The following is a 22,773-nucleotide window of genomic DNA, read 5'->3' as shown; positions in this document are numbered from 1 at the left end:
TAGTTGCCCTATTCATGGTGTGCACATTTTAATAAAACCCAATTCTGGCACAGTGAATTTCAGGCAATGGGGTCTTTTTACTCTGGTGTGTAATTGCAATAGGCAAGACCACAAATCAGTTCCACAGTTTCAACAAGTCCATAAAGACAGGAAATGTTATAAAATTTCACTTGTTATTACCTGAATGCAATAGATTGTATGAGAATTCTAAGCTTTAAGTTGAAATTATAAAAACATTAATAGATAGTAACAACAAAAAAAGCTTTCTTTGCTCTCCTCAGTGTTATTACCACTTCAGTTTTATGTCTAATCACCCCAAGTTTGCAAGCAGTTCACTTCGAGTTTCCAGAATTTCCCAAATCATAGGCTGAGGGAGGAGCAGTAAGTAGGATACTTCCTAGATCCCAGCCCCTGCTCTGATTCCAGTAATGCAGAGACGGGTACCTTTTACTATTTGTCTGTAGGGAGACACTCCTATCAAACTGCGGGATCACGGGGGAGCACAGAGCCAGGGCCCCGGTTAACTCCAGCACTCCTCCATGTGCCACCTCTCTGAACCCACTGTCACAGAGGCAGTAAGGAGGGAGGCTGGCAACACAAGCTCTCTTCCTGTGGGAGACCGAGAAACCTTTATCACCTGTCTAAGCAGCCAAATCCATCCTAGTTTTAAATCAGAGAGTAGCTCAGAGGTGTCTTTTTATGTGACAACATAAACAGGCGAACTCATGAAGACTTCACCTAACACTGCAGGAACGTAGATGGGTGTTAAGAGCTGGGAACTAAAGATCTGAATGAACAACGCCACAGTGACATTCAGAAAAGCCCAGGTGAGTTCATTTTCCATATTCAGTGCTGGTCAAGCACATGGTCTACTGGCTAGAGCCTGGATTGGATTTGAAACTCTGGTTCTTTTCCAAGTCCTGCCACAGTACGGTGGGATCTTGTTCAAAGTTACTATCACCCTGACTGCTTTAATAACCTGAATATAAATTCTTTAGCTGAAAAACTGCATTTTAGCATATGCCCAGGGTTCAGCTCAGTGGAATCAACTGCTTTGGATGCCAATGTCATACAAATAAGGGTTGGTCATGACAATAGTGTGACATAAATTTAGTTAAAGCAATATAGGGAGACTAAGGAGGTTTAGCAATGACTTCTCAAAGACTGATCTGCCTGGACAGACTTCTGAAGAGGCCAGAATAAAGGGCCAAGAAACCTGCAGTTATGCAGGTATGGAATGACCAGGGCACAAAGTGGTGACTCCCTCAGCAGCACCTCACACAGCATGAGATGGCACCAGTCACCGTGCTGCCCTGCTAAACAGATCCAGTGATGCTCTCTTCTCACCTTATAGCATCTGCTGTGCCAACCAGCATTCTGAGGCAACGCCTGAATGTCCTTAGCTGCATGTTGAAAGTGGATTCAGCAGCCAAACACAGGATCTCCATGTGTTCAAAGGCAGAGGCAAACATCCCTGGCTAGCAGCAGGATATTTGCTGTTTGCCCCCTCTGCACCACTAGTGGTAGCAGCGAACAATCAGCCTGCAGGTAAGGTGCAGACTTATCTCTATGAACTTGGACCGAAAGTAGTTAGGCCAAACAAAGCTATAAGTTTTGCACTCTGTAACTCAGAGTGGGGATTTAAAGAGGCTACATTGCTCACTGCTAAACCTGTCTGGAGCTGAAATGAAGCATGAGTCATTAAGTAGTTTCAGTAGGTGACATAATGAGTAATCTGTTTCCTTGGATACGTGAATGGACTTTCAGCAGGTAGGAGACATGCTTCTTGTAAAAGCATGAGAAGGTTTGGCTCACACAGAGATGATTTCTTGTGGATGTTACAGCAGAAGACAGACAGCCTTTAGCTTGCTAGATCCAGAATAAAAAGCATGAAGAGAGCTTTTCCATCCTTGGGAAGAAAGGAGTCTAATATGCAAGGAAAGCTATACCACAGCATCGGTGCTAGTGTTTGTTAATGGCAGCAGTAACATTTTCACTAGATACAGAAGTAAATTTGAACTTACTTCTAAAGTAATTTGCAGATAACACAAAGACTGACAGAATGGCCAGTGATGGTGAAAGAGGGCAATCCAGATCCCTTCCTAAACTAGACCTTTTAAAAAAATGTGTTTTAATACTGGTCCCATACAGTCACTGATCTGCAAACCACTGATGTACAAACACAACTGGGGAAAGCTCCCATGGAAAGCTGTTTCACAGAAGGCTTAAAGATCACAGCACGAAAGAATTTCACATGAGATAACAGTGCTTCACTGCAGCAAAAAGGGCTTATGAGAAACCAACTAATGACGAGGACTAAAGCAAGTAAGAACAGGAAGGTCCAGCCTCTGTTATAGATTGCTGACATTAATACTAGATTACTCTGAACGATAGCAACATGTGATGTTGGAACATAACAAGCATGGCAAAGAACTGGACCATCTCCCTACCTCCTACTCCAATAAGTTTTCTAGGTGTTTCACTAATATTCAGCATACCTGCACTAAACATATGAGTATGTTTAGTGCAGGTATTGTTTATGAGCTAACGCTCTGAAGTCTGGACATCTTTGCACATGGACACAACAGATTGTTGAGGTAACCAAAATAATTAAACGTAACAAAATACAGAAGCTATTGAATCAGTTGTGCCCATGGTAAGGTGCCAGCTCAGGGTTTGCAGGGTTGGTGTTTTGGAGTTAAAGTGTCTGAATTCTGCAGAAATCCTGTTGGAAGTGCTCGAGTCTTTTTTTGGAGCTAGTCTTTTTTTTCCTTTATGAATCTATGAATAATAAATAGATTCTCAGGTATATTATACAATACTTTGTATCTAGCTTTAAGACCTAGTTGATGCTTTCTGCATTACAAGCAGGAATGTTTTCTGTACCTATTATTTCAGACTGTAGTTTACACTTCTTATAATTTACTTTCATTTTTGAGAATCTGAACTGGATCTTAGTCCTTGAAGACAATCAACAAGAGGTTCCCTGTTCCTGACTGATTGCTCATAAAGCAATACAACCTTGAATAAAACTTCAGTTAGTAAGAGGATTATAGCCTCCAGCAAGCTGGCTCGAAAGCTCACTATTTGGTAAAGAATCTGATTTTGCCAGGAAGAATTAGGCATGTATTGAGAAGACCTAACAGATTCAGATGCCTCATCGGAGGACTTAATCAGAGGACTGCTTAGTTCTTGCATAGTGATTGGGTGTAGGTAAGAGCTAGCTGTTGCCTAGAAGCTCACACAGCCAAGTAAGGCAAGTGTTCGATCTAAGAGACAGAGAGAATCAAAGTGATATTTGGAGATGAACTACAGGCAAGAAACGTTCCGAGTTTGAGAACTTGCGCATGGCTGTTCCTTATTGCTACACGATCTTTCCATGACTCTGTCAAAGGCAATCTTTTTATTGGGCTGCATTTATTTTTTTCTGGGGAAAAAAAACTTGACTGAATTATACCATGAATAATTCATTTTTCTGAAAGGAAAAAAGATGTCACATAGATATTTCTAACTTACCTCTCCGATTAACAGGATCCTTAGCTACATATGCAACATAGTCAGTTGTATCCTGTCAAAAAATTAAGATATCTACAATGAACGCAAAAAATCTTTGCACTGATCATAGCAAGAGATTACAGTCCAGAGCATGCATATTCTTGTGGGTAGAGCCTCAAATGACATGTTTTGCTCTACAGTTGCATACTACTTAAACCCCATAAAAACATTTACGGGTTTTGGTAGTGATCCTACCACTTTGCTTTCTCCAGAGAGTGATCTATTCCAGCAGAACTTAAAAATCTCTTCCAAGGCCTTTGAAAATTAATTAGACCAAGTTAGTAGGGTTTGGATCAGGCCTCATTCAGAAGGGAGTAGAATTACAAGTCCTCATCTTCAAACTACCCAGAGATTTTGGTTCAGAACATGAATAATTGACTGGTTCTGTGGCAGAAAGAGTGGGAGTAACAGCCCTGCTCCCCAGAAATACTGAGCAATGGAGTTTATGCATGTGTGACAAGCGGGTGTGTTTACTTTACTGACAACGATGCCATATGGCACAGAGGTGCTCAGCCACTGCTTGTCTGTGACAAGCAGTATCCCAGGACACACTGCCCCAGCTCATGGGCAGCTCCCATCCATCCCCGTTGCCACATGCCAGGTGGGTTTTCTGGCAAGAGCAGGCTGACATCTTTGGGGATTTTTTGCTTGCTCTCCTGCCACACTCACGCTGCTGTGTGCAAGCAGCACAGGCTTTTATCGTTGTGCAGATGAAACAGAAAGGCCAGCTCTTCTGGGAAACGCGAGGCCTGCTGGCACATCTGGAAAATGCCATATATCCTTGATGCAATCAGGAAGTCCTGGTTAGAGCCGGTATTTCCTGACATGCCTGGCTAGTCAGGTGTTGCTAAACCTAACTGAGATATATATAGGATACACTACAGCTGGCTGCATAAATCTGCCCATTATAATAAAGCCTTTTCACGTGACTGATCCAAGACCATTGACAATTATGTCAAGGTCTAATGTCAAAACAAACATCAATCTTCAGTTAAAAGATTGACTGCTTTAGCTTAGCTTTCTCTAGTGCAAGTGATACCAGACGGTTCAAGTTAGCAACAGTTTAGCAAGAGTAGGCCTCAGAGTAGGCTCTAAAGGCTTGCTCTGTGTTACCTTTGTACAGAATAAACTTTCCTGTCAATAATCTTCCTTTTAGCTAAGAATAATATAGAATAATAATAATAGGTTCTGAAGTATCTACATGTTTTGTAGATAAAGTTTGTTTATGGGATTGATAACAAGGTTCTAGTAAACAAAGATTCATGCTGTTTACTCTCTTAGATAAACAAAGGTCTCTGCTAATTATATAAGGCCAAAAGACAAAACAAAACTGTAAAGAACAACTTTGTGATGTCTACATTAATTTGATTCATAAACTCTTGTGTCAGAGGAGAGATAAGTCTAAAATGATATCTTCTTCTTGGGAACACATGTACTTGTAAACAAGAAGCCCTCGACCACGCTTGCGCACAAGCACGATTTAAGGGGGATTGGGACCACCAGCAACCCCCAGAGACCACCAAAGACCCCTTCCCCAATTTAGTACGCATGTGTAAAGACATTACGTAATGCATTACATAATGTGTTATGTATAAGTTGTTTTTTAATTGGGTGGGTTTTTCCCTTGGAATTGTATATAAGGGGCAAGCTTTTGTTCTTAGGTGTGCACGCTAGGAGGAGATATCCCCCATGCACCCAGCGCTGCAATAAACCAATGTCGGCTTTCTAAACTATCATTTGGTTTGGAGAGTTTTCTTGGTTACTATTTTCCAGTAACAGAATTTGGCACCCCAGATGGGACCAGCTCTCCGGAATCTCCACAGACCAGAGGAATCGTGAGGACTCCAGCGCGCACTGGATTATTTTCAGGGAAGCCTCCGACTCCCTGGTCGGGTGAGTTTCCGAGACAGCTACCAGCTATCTGGGAGATGAATGACATTGCTTGTGAGTATTGGTACTGGTATTTTAATTTGGTTGCTTAAGCTATTGGTTTTGGGTTGCTTACAAATAAGCCGTACTTGAATTAAGTGCACGTTGTTAAGCTGTTGGTTTTGGTGTGCACAATTGTGATAATCCGTACGCTACTACGGGGACGCCCGGAGTCCGGATTTTGGGTTGAATATTGGTTTTGTACATATTTGTATATATTTGTATATTCATTGCCGCTTAGTGAAACTGCTTTTGACTTTCGGCTTGCAAGTTTTCTCTCTGTGTTCTCCGTTCCTCCCTTTCGGGGGAGGGAAGGGAGAAAGGGGGGAGGCGAGCGGCGTTTTGCTGTTTACTGTTTGCTATCAATTTAACAGCCAGTCCGGCTTTGAACTGTGATAGATTTATTTGTAATTGTGGTAATTGTGGTACTCGTATAACTTTGTTCGTGTATTCGTACTAATTTTAAAACTTTGTAAAATGGGAAACAAACAGTCTACTGAAGGGGTGGGTTAGAGTCCCACTGAAAATGGTATAAGGGGTTTGAGTCCCCAGCATCTTGTTATTTTGTGTTAAGTTGCTGGTTTTGTGTCTGTGTCTGTGTTAAGTCATTGGTTTTGTGTCTGTGTTAAATCGTTGCTTTTGTGTCTCTGTGTTTTAACATTGCTTTTGTGTTCTGATATTATTTTGCAATGTGTAACAAACCCTTGGTGGAAGGGGCATTCTGAAAAATCTCCTCTAGGATGTATATTGAAACATTGGAAAAAGGTGGGGGGGGGAGACACTTTCACCCAGAGGCAGCTTATAGAATATTGTAATCACTGGTGGCCTTTGTATATCCTAAATGATAAGGAGAAAAATCCAAAGAACGGGAGTATAAATTACAACACAATACTGCAATTAATGCTGTTCTGTAGACGAGAGAAAAAGTGGGATGAGATGACGTATGTGAATTTGTTCTTTGCATTACAGGATGATTATGATGTGTGTAAGGAATGTGGTTTGATTGTAAGTGAAGGTGAGGTATTGGCGTTAGAGGCAGGGAAAAAGAAAGTGCCTAAGTGTTGTTGTTCAGCATGTAGCATCGGCAGGCAGTGCAACAAGTATAAGGAGAAAAGAGAGAGGAGGCTGAACGAGTGCATGTTCAAGCTGCACAAGCAGGACGGTTAGATGAACATTTTCCTCCCAATAATCCTGATTGGGACCCTAACGTTCCTGCTCAGAGGTTGTTATTGACCGAATACTAACGATTGATTTTGCATGGTGTTTGGAATGCTATTCCAAAGTCAAAGAACTGGTCTAAATTATATCAGGTCGTTCAGGGAAAGACTGAGGATCCCTCCTCTTTCCTTGAAAGACTAACAGAGGCTGCAAGAAAATACACTGATTTGAATCCGGAAAATGATATATGTGCTGTCTCGTTAATACACAATTTTACGGGACAATCTAGTGCACACGTAAAACGGAAACTGCAGAAAATAGAGGGGGCAGATGCCCACTAGCTAGACAAAATGTTAGAGAATGCCTGGAAAGTGTATAACAACAGAGAAAAGGTAGAGAAAGAAGAGAAGAGAAGAGAAGAGAAGAGAAGAGAAGAGAAGAGAAGAGAAGAGAAGAGAAGAGAAGAGAAGAGAAGAGAAGAAGGAAAAGGAAAAGGAAAAGGAAAGGAAAGGAAAGGAAAGGAAAGGAAAGGAAAGGAAAGGAAAGGAAAGGAAAGGAAAGGAAAGGAAAGGAAAGGAAAGGAAAGGAAAGGAAAGGAAAGGAAAGGAAAGGAAAGGAAAGGAAAGGAAAGGAAAGGAAAGGAAAGGAAAGGAAAGGAAAGGAAAGGGAAAAGGAAAGGGAAGGAAAAGAAAAGAAAAGAAAAGAAAAGAAAAGAAAAGAAAAGAAAAGAAAAGAAAAGAAAAGAAAAGAAAAGAAAAGAAAAGAAAAGAAAAGAAAAGAAAAGAAAAGAAAAGAAAAGAAAAGAAAAGAAAAGAAAAGGGAAAAGGAAAGGAAAGGGAAAAAAGAAAAGAAAAGAAAAGAAAAGAAAAGAAAAGAAAAGAAAAGAAAAGAAAAGAAAAGAAAAGAAAAGAAAAGAAAAGAAAAGAAAAGAAAAGAAAAGAAAAGAAAAGAAAAGAAAAGAAAAGAAAAGAAAAGAAAAGAAAAGAAAAGAAAAGAAAAGAGAGAAGAAAAGAGAGAAGAAAAGAGAAGAAAAGAGAAGAAAAGAGAAGAAAAGAGAAGAAAAGAGAAGAAAAGAGAAGAAAAGAGAAGAAAAGAGAAGAAAAGAGAAGAAAAGAGAAGAAAAGAGAAGAAAAGAAAAGAAAAGAAGAAAAGAGAAGAAAAGAGAAGAAAAGAGAAGAAAAGAGAAGAAAAGAGAAGAAAAGAGAAGAAAAGAAAAGAGAAGAAAAGAAAAGAGAAGAAAAGAAAAGAAAAGAAAAGAAAAGAAAAGAAAAGAAAAGAAAAGAAAAGAAAAGAAAAGAAAAGAAAAGAAAAGAAAAGAAAAGAAAAGAAAAGAAAAGAAAAGAAAAGAAAAGAAAAGAAAAGAAAAGAAAAGAAAAGAAAAGAAAAGAAAAGAAAAGAAAAGAAAAGAAAAGAAAAGAAAAGAAAAGAAAAGAAAAGAAAAGAAAGAGAGGTGTTTAAAAACAACCAGCAACTGGCAGCAGCTATAGTCCAGGAAAATAATAGGGTTAGAGAACGGAATTATCGGGGGAGACAAAGGGAAGAAAAATCTTCCTATGAAGTACCAGGTGCTGCAAAGCAATTAGAAAAAAATCAGTGTGCTTTCTGCAAGCAGAAAGGGCACTGGAAAAGGGAGTGTCCGCAATCAGGTCGGCGAGGCCTTTGGGAAATGCCAAGGAAAGCTGTTAACATGATGGCTGTGGATTCAGACTGAGGAGGACCGGGGGTTGAATCGAAACCCTCCCCAACAGAACCCCTGGTTATAGTAAGATTGAAAAATGAGAAAGTAAAATTTTTAGTAGACATGTGAACTATCTATTCAGTATTAAATACAGGCAAGGGTAATTTGAGTGATCAAAGCATGCCAATTATTGGTGCCACAGGGCAGAAAGAAGATCGGCCGTTTTTCCAGCCTTTAAAATTTGGAATTGGGAAAAGGGTGTTAACCCATCAATTTCTCTACATACCAGATTGCCCCATGCCGCTGTTAGGATGAGATATGCTAAGTAAATTGAATGCACAAATTACTTTTACAAAAGGAAAAATCCAAAACCATATCCCTGAAAATAAAGCTTTGGATGCTCAAGTTTTTATATTACAGAAGGAAGCCGAGTTACAGGAGATACCAGAAGATGCTGTGTCACCTTTCATATGGGCCTCAGGAACACCGGGACGATCCTGAGCGGCAGAGCCGGTAATCATCCAGCTGAAACCAGATGCCCGACCGGTTACTAAGAGAACGCCAATCAGAATACAACACTCCAATACTGCCGGTTAAGAAACCTCGTTCAGAAGAATATAGATTGGTTCAGGACTTACGAGCTATAAATCAAATCGTGCAGGATGTCCACCCAGTAGTGGCAAACCCATACACTCTTTTAACCACTCTGAAGGAAACAGATAAATGGTTTACCGTATTAGACCTAAAAGATGCGTTCTTTTGTCTCCCACTGGCAGCTGAGAGTCAGGAACTGTTTGCTTTCAAATGGGAAAGTCCCATGACTGGTAGAAAAACTCAACTATGCTGGACAGTGTTGCCGCAAGGATTTAAAAATAGTCCTACAATCTTTGGAAATCAATTGGCCAAAGAATTAGAGAACTGGCAGAGGATGCATGAAAACATCACCTTACTGCAGTATGTGGATGACATACTGGTAGCAGCAAGTAACAGGGAGGATTCCATACAGATAACAATAGATCTTCTAAACTTTCTGGGACTGCCAGGATACAAGGTCTCCCGGAGAAAGGCACAGATAACCCAGCAAGAAGTAACGTATTTGGGATTCACAATTTCCCAGGGTCAACGTAATCTGTGAACTGAAAGAAAAGAGGCTATCTGCCAAATCCCGGAACCCAAATCAAAGCAGGAGCTTAGAGCATTTCTAGGGATGACCGGACGGTGCCGCCTCTGGATAATGAACTTTGGACTCATTGCCAAACCCTTATACGAAGCTGTACAAGGGGAGGGAAACCTCCTTGTTTGGACTCAGCAATGCAGAGGTGCATTTGCAAAACTAAAACAGACTTTAAAGAGTGCTCCAGCTCTGGGCCTCCCGAACTTAGAAAAACCATTTGAAGTACTTGTACATGAAAGACTGCATACTGCTCTGGGAGTGTCAGCCCAGAAACTAGGATCATGGAAAAGACCTGTGGGATACTTTTCAAAACAAAGAGACAATGTCAGTAAGGGATGGCCAGCATGCCTCCGAGCAGTGGCAGCTACAGTACTACTGATCCAAGAAGCCCAAAAATTGACACTCGGGCAAAAGTGAACTGTATTTGTGCCCCATGCAGTTACAACTGTTCTAGAACAAAAAGGAGGACACTGGCTGTCACCGGGACAGATGCTGAAATATCAAGCCGTCCTTCTGGAACAAGATGATGTGGAACTGAAAGTAACCAGCATCCTGAATCCAGCAACCTTTCTGACTACATATCCTGGTAGGAAAAAATAACACATGACTGTTTGCAGGCAATGGAACATACTCCAGCAGAGACCTTCATCAGGAGCAACAAAGAGAAGAAACAATCCAGAAGACTATTGGCAAATAGACTTTTCCGAATTACAGCGGCAAAATGCGTATCGGTATCTTTTAGTAATGATAGGTACTTCTTCAGGCTGGCCGGAAGCTTTCCCCTGTCGCACCAACAAGGCAAGAGAAGTAGCAAAAATATTGCTTAAAGAAATAATACCAAGATTTGGGGTACCTATGGGACTATCTTCAGACAGGGGCCCACACTTTGTATCAGAAGCTGTTCAAATTTTGGCTAAAGTGTTAGGGGTAAAATGGAACCTCCGTACCCCATGGAGACCTCAATCAAGTACAAAAGTAGAAAGAATGAATCAAAGCTTAAATAAACAGACGAGTAAAAATTTGCCAAGAGGCTCAGATAAAATGGTCCGGTGCTTTACCCTTAGCTTTGCTATGAATCCTAAAACTAAAGAAAAGGTTAGTCCTTTTGAAATCATTTATGGTAAACCCTATGAGGTGACAGAAACAGGAGTTGATCCTGAGATCATGGGGAAACATTATCTGAAAGAATATGTTATCTCTCTAGGAAAGGTTTTGTCCTCCCTCCACAGGAACATCACTGTGAGAACACCATTATCCCTGGACGTGCCTGTGCATCAATACCAACCTGGAGACTGGGTGTACCTGAGGACATGGTCAGATGAACTGCTAAAAGAGAAGTGGAAAGGACCTTTCCAGATTTTGCTCACCACCCACACAGCTGTCAAGCTCGAGGGAGTCACTCTGTGGATACATCACAGCAGGATCAAACCAGCTTCATCACCAGAATCAGAATGGACTGTAAAACAAGGACCTTTATGTTTAAGATTAACTCGGGGATCACAAGGTTCTGGGTTATCTCCCTTGCAGTGATGTTCGGAAATGCAGAAATTGATACAGATGGAGAGGCCAATACAGTCATAAATGAGAACTTAATTCTAACTCTGATACAAGGGTTTGATAGAATAAACAATCTGACTAGTGTAACAGCATGTATCCCAATTCCTCATTCAGCTAGTCAGTCTATCCCCTGGGGTCACAACTTGAATGGAGATTTCAAAGTTTTCTTTTACCAGGACTGATGGCTTTAGAAAATCGGATGCTAATAGAAAATCTAAACGTGGCAAGTAGAATCTTTATCAAGAGCCACTCAAAAGGGATTCCAAATTGTTAACAAACAGATCCAAGCCAATACTAAAATGACTCTGCAAAACAGACCAGCCTTAGACTTGCTATTAGTCAAAGAACAAGGAGTGTGTGGATATCTTAAGTTAGACAAAGAGCACTGCTGCATCCACATCCCAAACATCACTGATAACCTGCAAGAGCAATTGGACAAAATGAAGAGAGTAGCAGAAGACAGCAGGGCAATCAGGGATGCAGCAGAAAATAGTTGGCTCAACAAAATCCTGCAAGAATTAGGTGGATTGTCTCTAAAAGGATGGTTAGCCGCATTATTAGAGGGAATAGTTTATGTAGTTGTTATTATAGTTATTATAGGGGTCTGCATAGGTTGTGTTAAGAGAATCATTGAGAAAAATATATGGAAGTAGTGAGATAATAAATCTAACCACTTCCAAAGGGGGGAATTGATACCAGACGGTTCAAGTTAGCAACAGTTTAGCAAGAGTAGGCCTCAGAGTTAGCAACAGTTTAGCAAGAGTAGGCCTCAGAGTAGGCTCTAAAGGCTTGCTCTGTGTTACCTTTGTACAGAACAAACTTTCCTGTCAATAATCTTCCTTTTAGCTAAGAATAATATAGAATAATAATAATAGGTTCTGAAGTATCTACGTGTTTTGTAGATAAAGTTTGTTTATGGGATTGATAACAAGGTTCTAGTAAACAAAGATTCATGCTGTTTACGCTCTTAGATAAACAAAGGTCTCTGCTAATTATATAAGGCCAAAAGACAAAACAAAACTGTAAAGAACAACTTTGTGATGTCTACATTAATTTGATTCATAAACTCTTGTGTCAGAGGAGAGATAAGTCTAAAACGATATCTTCTTCTTGGGAACACATGTACTTGTAAACAAGAAGCCCTCGACCACGCTTGCGCACAAGCACGATTTAAGGGGGATTGGGACCACCAGCAACCCCCAGAGACCACCAAAGACCCCTTCCCCAATTTAGTACGCATGTGTAAAGACATTACGTAATGCATTACATAATGTGCTATGTATAAGTTGTTTTTTAATTGGGTGGGTTTTTCCCTTGGAATTGTATATAAGGGGCAAGCTTTTGTTCTTAGGTGTGCATGCTAGGAGGAGATATCCCCCATGCACCCAGCGCTGCAATAAACCAATGTCGGCTTTCTCAACTATCATTTGGTTTGGAGAGTTTTCTTGGTTACTATTTTCCGGTAACACAAGCACACGCCACCACCACCCACCCAAAACAAATCACTGTGTTGCATGTATATACAATTTCTGCCATAAGGAGAGAGCAAGGGAAATAATGAAGCACATTCGTGGTTCTGTTGACCGATGTGTAGCCGTATCACTTAATGCACTATTGGAAGGCACTCAGACACAGCAGTAATGATGTTGGTCTGTAAAAAAAGCAGAGCAGAGAAGAATAGCCCTAGCATTTTGTCCAATAATTTCTTAAGCACTCAGTGACACAGTGTCTGTGCAATGACTTGAGTGGAAGTCATGATGCATATCAACAAGAAAGGGGATGAGAAAAATGGCTTTGTCTATAGTAGCAAATAAAACAGAGCCAACATAAAGGCCTGAGAGCTGTCCCACAGCTGTCCATACTGTTTAATTGTTGCTACTCTCCCTTGCCTGTCTGTGCTGGTTTCCCATGCCACGCTCTGAAACTTTCTGAGGGACCAGCACATGCTGAGCATCAATCCCAAGAGACCACTGGGAGGGAAGGGAGTGAATGTGTGAATGCAAATTGCACTGTGCTATTTAGTTTTGGGACCAGAAAACAGGCTACAGATGATTTTATTTACTAGTACAGACATAGCTAATGGATACATTTATGACTGAGTAAATCAGAGACCTATCTCATAGCTAGCATGGGTGTGAGAGACTGGAACCACCTACTCTTTATTTCATCTAAAGCTCTTAGATTCAGGCTGACTATGACAAACCATTAAGGTCCTAAGGTGGGCACATTTCACAGTGACTAAATTAGAAGGCTCCCATCAAAAGGCTATACAGGGCTGAGCTGACACAGCAAAGTGGTCCCTGACTTTCAAGGATTGCAGACAAGTATGAATGAGCTATAATTTTCACCTCAAAGAAATTGCATTGTGGTGTTAAAATTTGGAGGCAGGGCTGAAACTGAAAAACTAGTGCCTTCAGGGACCTCTGAGAGACATGCCTTATTAGACTTTATGAGATCTGCCTCTCTGAAATTTCAGCAGGCATCTCCAAAAACAGATGTCTTGTCTAGAAGCCTGGAAACAGACACCTGAAATGACTATGGATGAAAATTGTTTAGTGTATCATCAGGAGGGCTGAAGAGAGTTAAAGCAGATCCAGAACACAGTCTTGGAAGTGAACTAAAAATTATTCCGAAATGGTGTGTAAAAGGATTGGATGGAGAGATTTTTAAGCTCCCAGGTACTGACACAGCCAGAAACTGACTCATTGCAAAGCAGAATATTGCAAAAATATATATGGTACTCAAGCTGTTCTCCAAGACTGTGGAACACTTCTCCAGTGGATATATTTTGAATGATGAAGGTAATTAACGCTTAACAAGTGGGAGGAAAGTTGCAAAGCTAATTGCTGGCGCGAAAGTGTGGCAGATAATCCAGAGCAGAAAAGTGAACGGGGTGAGAAGTGGGGGCAGTCTTGCTTCTAAATAATCTGGACTTCAAAATTCAAAATAAGGGAAGTATTTCCTGAAGAAACACGGGCACAGATCTGGGTTCCTAGTTCAGTATGGCCTTTCTTCATCCACTTTAAATCTCCTGTGAGGAGATGAGCTTATGGGCTGGAGCCCAGCTGTGTTCAGGGGATACAGTTTGGTGGTGGCAGTCCTGCACCAAGTGGAAATCATTAAGGGCTGATGAAAGTTATGTCTGGATGACCCTCAGATGGGTTAATAAAACTGTGACTTAAATCACATCCTTGCATCTTTTCTTCTGCCGTGTGCATGCAGGACAAAGGAACCACCTGCTTTATGAACAAGCTTTTGATTTAAAGTTGTGCCACGTACTATCCCACTGAGACAAGCCTGTAGAGCGTATTAGGTACTCATACCTACCCTCTCCACCCCCGGAATGAGATCACCATGCAGTGCTCTTATTGGGAATGCAACTTTACAATTTCACTGTTTCTTGTAGGCTCCCTTACACCATGCAATTTTATTTCTCTGGTACCTCACTGACTCAGTAGCATGACTTTTCTCTCTCTAAAACATTTGGAAGAGCTTGTTTACTCCAAATTCAATCTCTACTGCTGCTCCTCTCCTCTTTCCTGGTAAATCACTCTATCAGTGGGCAGTGTGCAATGGTGCCTCCAGGACTTAGCATTTGGGATGGCAGATGGGGAGCGAAGAATCTTCTTACGGAGGCAGAGAACTGTGCTAATCACTCCTCTGCCCACTTCAGGAATTGTTCATTTACAGCATCCATTGCAATCTGTTGTATTTCAAAGCTGCTGTTGATCCATTTTTTGTTCCCCATATTATTATGATATGATGTCCTTTTCCCTTCTGGAACTGAACTGAGCTCAGCAGAGCTACACTAAGACTGACGTTTACCCTTATGTTCTCTGAGGACAGTGAAATGAACAGAGAAAGTGCCAAGGATCTTCAACTTAACAGAGCTGAACTGAGAGAATTAACTCACAAAGCAGGCTAGAAATTGCCTTACCTGTAGTACATGACTGATAAATGACAGACAATCATATGATGGAGGAAAAGGCAGACTCATTCTATTAATCTAGGTTTAGAAGCTTTCAGACCTCTAAGGTAAGAGGTGAGCAATGTCCCTGTTTTATAATTCTCCCATTGCTTCCTGGGTGACAAATACTTTTTAAGCACCCTTAATATGCCTTTGGATGGACTGTTTATAAAAACAGGGAAAAGCGCAACAAGCAGGAGTCTGCCCTTTGATCTAAATGAACCAAATGTGTACGTGTATCTCAAAGCTTAGCAAAACGAGAAAGAAAGATCTGGACTTTTCCTGAAAGCCTGTCTTCATGTTGCATGAGTGTAGCTAATATACCTGAAGGCAGCATTTAGCACAGTCATCTCAATGCACACTTAAAGATGAGAAGAAAAAAATGCATTGGTATAAATATAATTGCAACATAGTCTATTACTCTAAAAAGCACAAAATAAAAAATGGGACAAAAATTCACACAACACCCAAATGACTACACTACATTAATCTGAAAACCAGAGCCCTGCTTGTCAGTTATTATATGAATGCTCACAGCGCTTTGATACTTTTTGTTTCAGTCCTTCAAGGAGAAGGACTTATGACTGCTTGTCAGTTGTTTCCCTCAAAAAGAGTTTGATGGCACCAATCAAGAAGAATTTATGAAACAAGAAACAGGAGCTATTGTGGTTATATTTTTCTTTCAGTAAGCTATGCAATAAATTTTGCCACACAGTCCTCATAAAGCAATATCTATGTGGGGGAAAGCTTCAAAGAAATGCTTACCGGATCACCTCCAGACGCAAAGGAAATAGATTGCATATGGTGATTTGCTATGATCTGTGTGAATCAGAAAGAATAAGTGTGAGTCAGTAAGTTTTCTTACAGTTCACCCTTTTGATTTCTTTTTTGGTTTGTATAGGGGTGAAAATCCAAAACGAAGATCAAAATGACGTCTGCCTTTCACCTACAAGGAGTGCAAAGAGTAGCATGATAATATAAACAAACATAAGGATTAAAGTATCTATTCTGGTGTTCTTTAAAGCCTAGCAGGACATGGCAAAATTGCTAAATGTGCTTAGAACTCCAGTAAATCATATAGATCTATCATACAGTAACTTTGGAGAAATTTTAATCTGCTAAAGCTCACTTTCTTTATTACAAATAGTGATGAATGGAGCAAAGGGTCCTATTCATCAAAATACTTTTCTGCTGATGCCACTCTGGTGAAATCAATGAAATCATGCCAATCTGCACACCAGTTAAGGATCCTAGCACTGCGTCCAATACCTACTGTGTCATTTTATGTTTCAAACACCAACATGCTTGCAATATGCAAACAGAATTTTGAATCTAGCTGCAATGTAGCATTGTGGACAAAATCTCAGGCATACTCCAGAGCATTTGAAATTCAATTTGCTTATGTACAATTTGAACTAAAATGGTATTTCTCTGGGAAGGGACAAATTGTCATGAACCTCTAATACAAGGAGAACAGCTCTGTTCCACTGCTATTCTGAGATTTAACTTATGAAATCTTTTAATAATGAAATCATGTAACAACCACTAAAGAAAAGGTCATTTGAAAGAAAATTTCACTTGATCATTTGAGTCACAGAAACCATGCCACGGAATTTGTCTGGCATAGGACAGGCCCCTTATTTAGTGCCTCAGAGCATGTGATAATAGTCGTTTGGATCTTAATTGCTCACTTTGGAGAGGGTACCACATACTTTAGAAAACCATTCTGGAAAAAAAATGAGGCTAAAAAGATATTCTCTGGGCTGCTTTTCCCATCCTGCATCTTAAAGACCTGAACTAGCAACTATCTTCCTTGGAAAGCAAAAAGCCTGACATAGGTTTCTCTGGATCTTGCTGCTTCACTAAGACAAAGAGAGTTGACAACTATTTGTGGTGCTTCTTTCATGTAAAGAGTGCTTAATTTTGAATACCCCTGCTTGTCTCGCAGCAGTCTCTGAAGATGCGGTTAATTTTTAAGTGTTCGGTGGTGAGCCATCGTTCCCTTACTCATCAAGTGAGGGCTTCTTTCTATTTTTCCCATAAAGAAGTGATCCTAACAACAGAGATTAACTAATGAAGATGTTACACATTTAATATTGTCACTACCTTGAATTGTGCAAATAACCCAATCTTTTAGTTCAGCATAATGAAAAACAAAAATTATTTCAGACCACCTCAAAACTTATTTTTCCAGATTTTAAAAAAACTGAAAAGTGCTTGAAACCATCAGTTCAAGTCACTTTTTTTTTTTTTTAATTCCACAGCAAGACAGTTTAGTTTAGTTTGAGGTGGGGTATTCCCCGCCCCGCCATACCAAAATATTGAAACAAGGCATAGCAAATTACCAATGCCTTTCATTGCTTAAAATGAAGATTCACTAATGTTGGCACATAGTTTAGAAACATTTCAGTCTACCCAAAACTGCATTTTAAACAAATAAACAAAACAAAACAAAATCATATTCCACACATCCCTGCTTAACATGTTCACAAAACCGTTGTGCAGGGATCCATGCAATCTCTTTCCTGCTACTCCAAGGGCCAACAACACAGTCTTGTCTTTTCTTCCAGCTCCTCTGGGAAAAAAAGAGGCTATTACAGAAGTTCACAGCCATCTTCTTGGGTGGGGCCTCAAAGGGCAAAGCTGCTGGGCCATGCTTATTTTCAAATCAAATGCTTGGCACAAACAAGAAACAAGGGAGACCACAGCCAGACTGGGAATCTCTGAGAAACCAGACGTTTCCTAGGCCTGCAGCACCCAGACCAAGTTTATCTCAAAAAGAATGAAGTGAGAGAAAGATAAACCATTTTGTCAACTCAGAGAAAAGGCAAAACATCTGAGGGAGGATTCTTCCCTGGGATAAATCAGTTTAACTCCATTTCTACTCTGATGTCAGCTGAAGACAAGGCGACTTTTGGGGTTTGGCACTTTTTAAGTAGATCTAATTAACATCAAGTTCCTATGCTTCTGACTGGGAGCAACTGAAAAGCACTGATGTGTATATTACATAATAAGGCTCCAAATGACTGCAACCAGCCATAACGCTGCTCCCACCGTCTCAGTGCTCACAGCAGAAGATTATGATGTTTTCTAAACAAGGCTAAGAATGAAGATAAATCAGTGAAAACTTAATAATAAACATCAAGCTTTTTAATAGACAATGTTGTACTCTTTCTTATTCTTTAATCCTGAGGCTCCTAAGGACAGCAGGATTTTTTTTCTCTCTCTAGCTGTATCTAGGCGGAAAGTTGCATGCCCTAACGCAGCATGTGGCTCACAGCAAATAGCACAGAAGTGACTACGCATGTCTTTCTGCTTTCTCTTTATATATACCCTGAGAAAGGATTTTTCTCATCTCATACATCATTCACAACCCACTGTGGCGATTCCCCAAAGTCTGTCTGTACCTTCAGCACAATGAAGAAGAAATGGGCTGCTTGAAAAAGGCTGCCTTGTCTCTCTAAAAGACTGGAATTTCACTGCACTGCAAAATCCCTGAGGCTGTACTTTTAGCAGTGCCTCAGGAATAGATTGCCCTTCAAGGCTCTAAATGGGAAGAACGACAACAAAATCAGGGATGCGCATTCACTTACTCCAAAGGCATCCCTTTTAACACTGTGAATGCTTGCAAATGTACCCAACAAGAACTCCCACGACCAAAAAATGCCGTTTCATGTCGCAGGACTCTTAAGAGCAAAACCGAGCTACCTGAAACATGGCAAGAAGAAAATAATTCATCAAAGCTGTGTTGAATACGGGAATAAACTATGACTCCTACTATGCTTTATATCCTGTTTTCATTCATTTTATAGACATTATTGAGGAATAATAACTTTGAGCAACTGAGTATTTTGTCAGACAGCAAATAATTGTGCAATAGGGTATTCATCAAAAGCCTCACAAGTTAATATGGCAGTTATACTCACCTGTTTTGTATCAGGAGTCATTAGGTTTAAGCTGGTGGTGGAGATATTCAGCATTATGCTCATTCCTGCAAACTGAAGATTACTCTTTCCCAAGATGCCAGAAAGAACTTTGCTTGGTGGCTGTGAGGGGAGGGGAAAAAAGCACATTTCTGTTCAATTTTTATTTGGGATAACCACTGTATGCAGAGTTAGCTGTAATCTCAAAGGTTTCTAAAAAGTTGCTGACCCTTCAAAGATCATTTCATTGCAACAGCTGTTCTTGTCTGGAGATACTACTACTACTACTACTACTAATATCTAGGCAGGTATTCATCCACTCTTGACCTAACAAAACATGGGTTTTGTGAGACAGCAAAGTCTCATCTTCACCAAGGGACCAAGTGAGCAGACTAAGATGAATGCCTTAAGTCAGTATCTTAAAATGGCATGTTCTTATTCTGTAAAAACAGCTTCAGCTCCTGAAAAGAAATCTGTTGTTTGCTCTGCATCTACTGACTGCTCTACCCCCTTCCCACATGAAAAGCAGGATTCCAGTGATACTGATGGGATGCTCACAAAAAGGGATACAGTGTCATTATGCTTGTAGACTTGTTAGCAGTAGGTAAAAGCCCAGACATAGGCTAAAACCTCTGTATGCTGGGGTATAACATGCAACTAAAGATTACTCCTAACTCAGAGAATATGTACAAGGCGTTGGAATGCAATAAAGGGGTTGTAATAATATTGATAACTTTTGTAGGCCTTTCACTAGCTGTTAGGATGTTTTGTAGCAATACAAGTTATGATGCCAAAGCAAAATTTACAAACTTCTCACCCTTGACAGCTACGGAGAACCACAGAGGTGCATGAGAGCAGCCTCATTCAGGTAACCACAGCCTGTATAAAATCAGGCTGCCCAGCAGTAACAGATCAAGTCCTTCCACTTGCTGGACTTGCACTGATGCATATTTATGCTGGTCATTGGAATATAAAAGCAAAGCTGTGACTGGAGGCAGTGTTTTTCTACCACTGTATTTGCATTTGTCTTAAGCTGCCTGCAAGCTTGGAAAGTTTTGTCCCTAGCAGGAGGGACACACTTGTGCTTCTTTACTCCTTAAAGCTTACATATATTCAGTTTTACCTTCTTTTCCTTCTGTTTAATTGAGTAAAAATACGCTACCTACATACTGTTCATATGTAACATTTGTGCTGCACTATTTTAACTTTGTCATGTTACAGAGCTAGTATTCCATGAAATTCTCTTTAAAACAAGGCCTTTTGAATATTCTTGTTTCTCTTCTTTCCTTAAATCTTCATGATTCACAGCTTGTGCCTAAGGATCACCTGCCTACAGTGTAGGTAAAGTGTGAAAACTTGGCCTCAAGAAGTACATGTCACCTTAACCAAATTCATAAGGTACTAGTGGCAAAAACATGATGAAAGTACAGACTGGCAAAAGACTACCTGTCTTTAACATTTATCTGAAATTCTGTTGCTGGGCAAATTTTCTTCTCAGCCAGTACCCTTACTTTAAAAACGCTATTTCTTGTCAATAACTGATAAGCATCATTGCTTCTAAAACCAGGAGCAGCCCCAAGGTGTCTCACTAGGTACTTGGGACTCTGTTTAACCTACTTGTTCAATGAAATTTTGCATCATTTTGCTTTCCAAGGAAAAAGATATTTTCCTCTTTACTTTCAGGTTTAAAAACAAAAGCCAGAGAACCAGGAAATGCCAATGAGATAAATTTGGTGGTGGTGGTGAGGAAACCACAACCTTAATTTCTGAGACAATTTCCAATTATGCTGTGACATATGTTGTCACATAGGCCTCATTTCACCAGGGAAAGATTCTCCATTGCAAACAAGTGGCATTTAATCCCATCCCTTTCTGCTGCGATTCTGCGTAGATGGTGGAGCAGCTGGGGAAGCAGGCAGAACTTTTCCTTCACGTGCCTGGTTCTCCTCCTGCGCCCAACAACACACATACAAGGGCTATCATTAACTGCTTTCTATGCTCCTTCCCTTAGAGTTGGCATTAAATCCCAGCTTTGGTAGCAGGCCCCTGGAAGTGCAGGCAGAGCACGACTGCTGAGAGCCATCAGTGCCAGAGCTGAGATGAGGCTTCCTCCACTCCTTGCCTGCAGATCATAACCCCTACCACACAAATAAGAATGAAAGCATGGTGATAACTGTGTCAGGCCAGTGCCCACTGAACCCGCCATCAGTGCTGGCCACTGAGCATCGGTCACAGGTGTTTATGGAAAGAGCATAGGGAACAGAGGATAACCTGGTATGTTCTCTCCATTTCCAGAAATCAGTGATTTCCAAACTCATTAACTGTCACCAGTAGAGCTGTGCTCCAAGAACAGATCTAATCACTTTCAAAACTATGTATATATTTGGCCTCTGCAATAGCTTCCAGCACCTATTTCCATAATTTACTCATGCATTTTACGAAAAGGCATCACTTGTTGTCTTTTTTAAGCCTTCCACCTGCAATCTACAAAAGAAAAAAAGAAAAAGGAGGGGGTTTCTACAGTAGGCACATAAAGGCAAGTCACAATCTTTTTCCTAGATGTACTCGTACTTCTAGATGCCTATAAAAGCAGATCCTGACCAAAAGGGCAAGAGGCAACATACAGTGGGTGAAAACAACCAATACTTGAATGATTATGATCTGCAATTCTCAAAGCTTCTTTGAAGTCACCTGCCTACTGTGCCTGGTCTCCTCTGTGTTGAACTAAGAAAGTACAGTCAACTGAACTACAAGAGAAGAAAAATACCTTTCGTTTCTTGAAGGCTCCTTTGGCACCAGGCACGGCTTCACAAACACGACTGATTGCTTCCCTGAAGAGACAGAAAAAAGCTTTATGGCAAACAAATGTGTGCGTTTCTTATACTTGAAATGCACTGGGAGAGAACTGCTTCAGACCATATTTCTGTTCACAAGTGAGGATAGTTAAACGGCTCAGAACGGGTCAGTTAGCTCTCTTCTCAAGGCTAAAACAGATGCCATTCAAATTCAGATTACTTCAGTGTGAAGCAGAAGACAGTGAATAGTCAATGTTAGTGTAAGGAAGAGTATCTTGAGAACTACAAAGGATAAAAATGTTTTCTCATACTATTAAAAAGACCTGTTCTCACCATAAATTAGAATATTTGTCTTAATACCTTCTTTCAAGTCTCATTTTTGTACCTTATTAAGCCATGAGGAATCTGATCATAAGACATCTTTAATCAACATTGCTTTACACCTTTTTTTTAAACCTTTCTTGTAATGTAAGGGGTAGTAACTATCATTTTTCTCACTACTATACTATGCACTTTTCCAGTCAGAGCAAAACCATCTGGCTTTAGATAATATCAGAACCCTAAAATACTCCTGGTAATATGCATGTTTTATACAATGCATACGATGTACAAAGTTTTAATTCGTATTTCTTCAGTACGATCTGAATAATTTACTTGTAGCCCTATTGTTATATTGTAAGCAAAATTAATGCCATTAACATTTTGCTTCAGTTTTCTAATAGTGCTTCATTCTTCCCATCACACTCAGGTTGAATGAAAGAAATGCACACTGAAAATGAATTTGAATTCATACTCTCTCATAGCAGAGCAACTGTATAGTACAAAAACTCTTGAAATCATACTGCTACAAATGAATCTTACAGATCCTTTCAGTATTTAACAACTTATTATCTGAGTAGTCAATCTGGTCATTATTTAGAATTTGCTCGCATGCACACAGAGACCTTCCTGTGACCATTAGCTACAAAGCCAGAATAGACCTGTCCCATTGATACTGTAAGACAGAACAGTTGCACAGCGACAAGCAAAGGTGACTC

At 40.2% G+C, this 22,773-nt stretch overlaps 1 protein-coding gene across 1 annotated transcript in view; it reads right to left on the bottom strand.

Annotated features, from left to right (window-relative positions):
* SHC3 (SHC adaptor protein 3) overlaps window positions 1-22,773 on the bottom strand; it is a 67,388-nt gene that overhangs the window by 9,464 nt on the left and 35,151 nt on the right. The window contains exons 3-6 of the mRNA XM_068423198.1: window positions 21,709-21,772; window positions 18,945-19,064; window positions 15,784-15,837; window positions 3,517-3,568 (exon numbers count right to left, since the gene is read on the bottom strand). Of these exons, the coding sequence (XP_068279299.1) occupies window positions 3,517-3,568; window positions 15,784-15,837; window positions 18,945-19,064; window positions 21,709-21,772 (290 nt within the window). The remainder of the gene's footprint in view (window positions 1-3,516; window positions 3,569-15,783; window positions 15,838-18,944; window positions 19,065-21,708; window positions 21,773-22,773) is intronic.

Source organism: Nyctibius grandis, chromosome Z (genome assembly GCF_013368605.1).
Source record: "Nyctibius grandis isolate bNycGra1 chromosome Z, bNycGra1.pri, whole genome shotgun sequence".
Classification (NCBI taxonomy): domain Eukaryota; kingdom Metazoa; phylum Chordata; class Aves; order Nyctibiiformes; family Nyctibiidae; genus Nyctibius; species Nyctibius grandis.
This window is presented reverse-complemented; position numbering and strand designations above follow the sequence as displayed.